Genomic DNA, 6,241 nt, shown 5'->3' on the forward strand with positions numbered 1-6,241 from the left:
AAACCATTGAGAGGATCAGCTCAGCAGACAGGGTGGTTTCTCACCTCCACAGGGACACCACACAGGCTAAACACACACACACACACACACACACACACACACACGCACATGCACAGGGACAGGACACAGGACACAGGACACAGGACAGGGGATCCAGTCCTCTGGGTACTGCTGAGTGTCCCATTCAGTGACCAGTGCCCATGTGCCCCCAATGCCCTCCACGGAATGTCTACTTCAGTGGTGCCATCTCCCCTATGTCCCTGGGGTCATGCTGGACAGGAGTCCATGGGCATGAGGCACCATGTTCACACCTCCCTCGGCTCCTGCTCCCTGCAGGTCCTGGATTCCTAGATGCTGATCGTGGCTTGAGAAGGAAAAGCATGGCTGGGCCAGCAGAACGCTCTGCACTGCTGACCCTGGGACCTGGCACGCTGGCTGCACTAGGGAGCAGGGGCAGAGGTGGACAGAGGCCCTGCTGAGAGAGGTGGTCAGTTATGCTGGGGGCCAGAGGGAGGGCACCCTCCTGGCACATTCCTGGGTAGGTCCCCCATGGAGAACCCACAATTACATTCACCAAGAAGGGGCGGTTCTGACAGCATAAGTAGCCAAAGAAAAGCAGGAAACAGGCTGTATCTGGGCAAAAGACACACTTTATTGTTTCTTGTGGTTTCTGGGGGCCTCAGGCTGGGCTGGGCTCAGTGTCCTCCACCGGAACTGGGCGGGGTTACGGAACAGAGTGGGGCTCCGTGGCTCTGATTGTGGTAGTCGGTGGCTATCACGCCCAACACCGACAGAAACTCGGAAAACTCGATCTTCTTATCCTTATTCTTGTCCTTTTCCTCAAAGATATGGTCCAAGAAATCATTGCCCTTTTTGTCCTGTGGGAAAGACACGAAACAAGACAAATTCAATCCCAAAAGTGTTATGGGTAGAATAGGAGGAGAAGGAGGCAGAGAGGGGGAGAGAAGACCTGGGGCTGCACAGGTGTAGCTGGTGTGAGTCAGTGGGGGTCCTGGGGATGCGGGGGGGGGGGGGGGGGGGGGGGACGTTAGCATTACCCTGCAGGTCACTGAGGGAGATTCCTTGGCCCAAGTGTCAACATGAATGAGATACCTAGTGGTGGTGAGGCTCTGATCAATGAGCTGGTGGGTGGGTGGTTTTTAGACCCAAACCCACTCCCCCCACCCACTTCCAGGACCCCATCTACCTAAGTTTTATCCAGAAATCCAAAATAGGCCCTACCCCTTGTCTCTTCATTCCTAACCCTGCTCTCCTATCTCCTATTTGCCTTCCCAAATCTTCCATGCTCAGTGCCCTCTTGCTCACCTACTCTCTGTGTCACCTAGTAGCCTCTCTTTTTGTAATCAGTTCAGTGCATTCTAACTGTCTGGCTAAATCAGGTCTATGAATGAGCTCTTTCACTGTAATGAAAGGTGTTAAATTTTATCAGCCATGGAATTTCTATCACCTTCCCTTGGATCTCAGAGAACCGAATGGAGGCTTCTGGAGGCAGAGCCTGAGCCTCTGGGCTTCAGTCTCCTGGATGGAAAGTGACAAGTGGGAGGGGACCCATTCTTTACTCTCCTATTTCACCACCTGATAACTACCCTTTGTCCCCAGATGCCTTTACACTTGGCCACATGTATCATCTCTTTCTTCCTGATAATAAGTCAGGAAAGTCCTCTTAGGCCTTTTTGCAGATGAGAATATTGAGGATCAGAGAATGGGGTTGACTTGTCCAAGGTCCCACAGCAAAGTGTCCTCTGGCATGCCAGGACCTGGAGAAGTCACCCAGACTTACACAGGCTTTGAGGAATATAGGGAAATTCTCCTTCAGCATCTTCAGCAGACCCCGCTTGTCAATCTTGTCATCGGGTTTGGTGTATTTGTGGAACAGGACGACCAAGTCCATCATGGACTTCTCAACTTGAGTTTGACTCATCTTGGTTTTCAAGGAAGCTGCCAGAGAGAAAGACGGGGACCTTTGTATCCTTCCCCCCAGGTGAGGATCCCTAAGTCAGGACAACGGGGTGGGAACTGAGCATCCAGTGAAGTGAGGCTCAGGTGGGAGCAGAAGGAACTGTATCAGCCTAGGAGGTGGGATGAGACGCTCACAAGGAGGAGAGTGTGACCAAGGCCATGCAGGTCAGGGCCCAGAAGAGATGGGGGAGAACACAGAAGCCCACTGTGGACAGAACCACAGGTGGCAGAAGCAGAGGGGATAGGGGTCAACCACGCGGAAAAGGACTGAAGTCTTAGTTGGGACCTGAGCCAACTAAGGATGACTCCACTCTTCAAAGAACATCAAATCCGTCGCCTCCAGGGTCAACATCAGGGTTGGAGTCACCGAGACAAAATAACTTCCTGACTAGTCTGGTCTGACCCACCCTGGGCTGCTCTTGGAACAAGATCCCAGAGGAGCCCATCCTGAACATAAAGCAAGTTCTAAATGAAATGGGCCCTGGAGCCTCCCAGCAGGGAGTGGAGTTGGATGATGAGTGTGAACAGAGAAGCACAGCCCTGTCCTGAGCTCCCACAGAGGTTTTCCTGGACCATCCCCACCAGTGGGGAAAGGGACTGCTGACCAGTGTTGGCATCATATTTGAAATAAACAGAAATACCTGCCTCAGTTTTAGACTCTTGGGTGGAAAGTGGGGAGATAGGCTCCTTCAGATGACCTTTGTACCTCCCTGCTCTCTGGAACCCCAAGGCTAGACCACATTTAAGTAAAGAGGTCTGACTTCCCAAAGCCCGTACCTCCACCAACAGTCTGGACCCCAAGCAGAGAAATGGGACAGTGCAGCCCTCACACCCCAGACTTTCCAAAGCACCCAAGAAACGTGCATGGATCACACATGTGGGCATCTAACACAAACTACCATTGTCTCCTGATCTGGGAGAAAGATCCTTGCTGCTATGTCCCTAAGTGGAACCACCTGAGGCCTTCTATCAACTTGACCAAGGCCAGAGCTGAGCCTTGTGCACAGAAGGTCACTGGTCATTCCCTCAGCTGGGGAGGAGGTCCAAAACCTTAGTTGATGGGTCTCTGATCCATGTAGTGGCAGGTCTTCTCACCAGAGCAAGGTGAGTGGGCATCACTGGCCTGGGTTTAGGAGAAACTTCAAGACTTTGGTAGAGACACCCACTCTCCCAAGGTTGGGATGCACAGTGGGTCCTCACCAAACCGGGGCCTGACAGTCAGGTGAGTCCAGAGAGAAAAGAAGACAATGAGGAGAGGGAGAGTCATGTCCTCCGCTCCCACCAGGGACGTTTCCAAAGAGTTGTCACAGAGGAGCCAACAGAGCAATGGGAGCATCGGTGCAGTCATCGTATAGATGAGGACCTCAGGACCCCGTGGGATGAAGTCACACGGCCCCATTACAGGCAGAGCCCCATTACAGGCAGAGCCCCATCACATCTGGACCCAGGCTCCTGAATCCTCTCCCATCACTGCTTTCCTTACTCCTACAGACAGCAGAACACACTGGGCCCTGAGCACCCCTTCTTACCCCCAGCAATGAGTCAGGTGCATACTTACCAGAGCTGACAAGGTATCACTGAGGAGCAGGATGAGTGTGCTATGCATTTGAGCAAAGACGGTCCCTTTATAAGGCTCCATCTGGCTCATCCCAGGATCTGGGAGCCCTGGGGTCATGTTTTCTGTCTCCTTCCTGGACCATTGCCCCACTCAGGTGAGTGTGACACACCTAGGAGTGTGTGTTCAGCATGTCCCAGTAAAATCCCAGGCAACTCCCAAAGGACAACACCTAGAGCTTTCTTCTGTCCCTCACTTAACCTGGGGCTGGGGTGGGGAACACAGTGGGATGTGTCATAATAGGACAGAAAATTTGGTAGAGAAAACTGGGTTTCTGAACATAAAAAGGATGGGACTCTGAAAGGCAGCATGGTCTGTGTTTACTCATCACTCAGTCCTTCTACAGTTTGTTCTGACATCTAACAAAACTCTCTCCAGTGGTTAATAAGTCCTTACCTGTGCCAGGAAACACCTTACCTTCTGTATTGATATGCCTCTTAAACCTTCATAACCTTATGAGATGGTGCTGTTACCCTCATGTCGAGGATGTGGAACTGAGGGATTAAAAGGTAAGCAAAGTTCCTATGTGCATGAGGCTAATAGACAGCAAGGTCAAGATATGATCCCAGAAAAGCCTGATTCAAAACCTCACTCCTAACCCCACTACAAGACCTCTAGGGTCACTGCAGCCGGTGAACTTGAAGTCCAGAGAGGGAGGCAGGGTCGTCTTCATGTGGGGTCCTCACTGGAGCGCTAGGAGGGAAAGAGGTGGCATGACCCACAGTGACAGACCAGGGAACACAGAGAGAACAGCACATCACCTGCAGGTGAGGGAAGACACGAGGTCAGAGCTCTGAGTTCTGGCATTAGCCCCAGACTCTTGAACTTCGCTTTGCAGCTCCAGGGGCTGCCTGGGCCCACCAAGGAAGCCACTGTCTAGACTCAGGGATGGTGACCACCATGAAATGAGCCAGGAGGAAATTAGGCAAAGTTGCCTCCCTACCCATGATGATGCCTTCCTATAAATTCCTCAGTGATGTTCCTCTTTCCCTTATGCAAAACAGCCTGCTTAGGAGTCAGTGGCCATGCCCTGGGGTCTGTTGTGTCCCAACCTGCTGTGGAAACTCTAGTTCAGGTGCAGGAAACAGGAGCTCGGAGTTCAGGATGAAGCCTGGGAACCTCTGGGGAACGGCCCTGCTGACTCACTGAGGACTTCTTGTTCCTGCTCTCTGCTCCCCTTAGAACATCCTCCCCTGAGTGAGGAGACTGCTCAGGCACCGGGCACCCTGGGACCAGGCCCACCACTGGGCTCCCAGGTCAGGCCCTCCCAATGCACTGGGCCTCCAGGCAGCTCCTTTCTGTCCCCAGTTATGTCCACATCTGCACCAGCACCAGATCTCTCTGGTCACTGACTTAATTGTATGGTATTCCTTTGTGTGGATGTGACATAATTTCTATAATTCTGCTTCAGATACCGCATGCTCTTCATTTTCTTGTCTTCTTTTGGATGGTTTCCAGCTCAGGTGACCAGGGATTTTGACTTCTGACCTCATGTTCCCCTGGGGATCAGCCATCCTGCTTGGTGAGGTATGTGGAAAGGGCCCAGGGTAGGCCCTGGTTCTGTACGCCCTGGGTGTTCAATGAATGAGAAGGGGATGAGCCCAAGTCCCAGGGACCAACTTCAAAACAACTCTGTTTGCTGTGAGGGACATTCGTGTTTCCAACTCTTGTGACTAACAGCCAAGTCACACCCCAGCATCTCCCTTATCAGTCACCACCGCCAGAAAGGCTGTAGGTATCTTCCATTCCCTGCGCCAAAAGTCCTTTGGCAACATGGGCTGCACACCCCCGTCCATCACTTGGAGCCATCTCGCAAGCATTCACTGTTTATCCTGAGCCTCTCTTTCACTCATCCCAATGGACTCTGGACCCCAGCTGTCCTTGGCTGCTTGGAGCTGAGACCTGGACCATTTGTTCAAGGTACAAAATTTAAGCACTCACTGTGCTTTAGGGTGAACATATGGCAAGAAAATTTTATTACGTATGTATCTCTTCTCAATGTTCACTTTAGAAGGGAAGACAAAAAGAATAAAATAGAAACTGTGGATGCTGGAGATGTACAGTGACACACTGTATAACCCCAGGAGGGAGGGGTAACTTTCTGAGGAGGAGAGGGGGACCTAGATACCTTAGATGAGGCATTTGAATGAACTTCAACACCTAGTGTTCAAGCAAGCAAACCAGGGAAAGAGATTCCAGACCATGACACATGAGCAAAACTACAGCGTAGAACAGACATGACATCAGGAGGACAGAAACCCGTCTAGAGCCAAGAGTGTGAAAGTGAGAGGTTTGGGAGAGGCGCCAACTATGTCCAACCCAGTACCCAACCCGTCTTCTGAACTAACAGAGCCTAGTTTGCTTGGGGTTTAGGGTGCCCAGTACCCCCATGTGCGTCTGGTCTCCTCTTAGCCATTCTGACAGTCCTGTCCTTGCTTTCCCTGTGCCCCTTGCAACCAAGAGTGAACATGTGTCCCACCAGTTCTGCTCAATGAAACTGAGTGATGCTGGGCCAGGCCTCTGGGACTCTGCTTTTCTGACAGGAGGGCACAGGGAGAGCTGGCCCTGCCATGCCTCACCCCATGCCTGGATTGCTGGTCCGGGACACAGGCAGTCATCACAGAAATGTTCCTTCCCATAATGTCA

At 51.9% G+C, this 6,241-nt stretch overlaps 1 protein-coding gene across 1 annotated transcript; it reads right to left on the bottom strand.

Moving 5' to 3' along the window:
- Positions 1-632: 632 nt before the first annotated feature.
- LOC138995813 (protein S100-A7-like) lies at positions 633-3,644 on the bottom strand. Its single transcript, XM_070396539.1, has 3 exons — positions 3,539-3,644; positions 1,802-1,959; positions 633-878 (listed from the first exon to the last, which is right to left on the bottom strand). The coding sequence occupies exons 2-3, from the start codon at positions 1,940-1,942 to the stop codon at positions 696-698; spliced, it is 324 nt and encodes a 107-aa protein (XP_070252640.1). The 5' UTR covers positions 1,943-1,959; positions 3,539-3,644; the 3' UTR covers positions 633-695.
- Between the last annotated feature and the right edge of the window lie 2,597 nt (positions 3,645-6,241).

This window comes from Myotis yumanensis, unplaced genomic scaffold (genome assembly GCF_028538775.1).
Source record: "Myotis yumanensis isolate MYYU_CA2020_CCGP unplaced genomic scaffold, mMyoYum1.0.hap1 SCAF_17, whole genome shotgun sequence".
Taxonomy (NCBI): domain Eukaryota; kingdom Metazoa; phylum Chordata; class Mammalia; order Chiroptera; family Vespertilionidae; genus Myotis; species Myotis yumanensis.

Excerpts from the sequence above, each read along its gene's own strand:
- LOC138995813 (XM_070396539.1), bottom strand. The coding sequence starts at position 1,942 with ATGAGTCAAACTCAAGTTGAGAAGTCCATGATGGACTTGGTCGTCCTG. Across the intron at positions 879-1,801 it reads CTATATTCCTCAAAGCCTGT|GACAAAAAGGGCAATGATTT; the intron begins GTAAGTCTGGGT and ends TCTTTCCCACAG.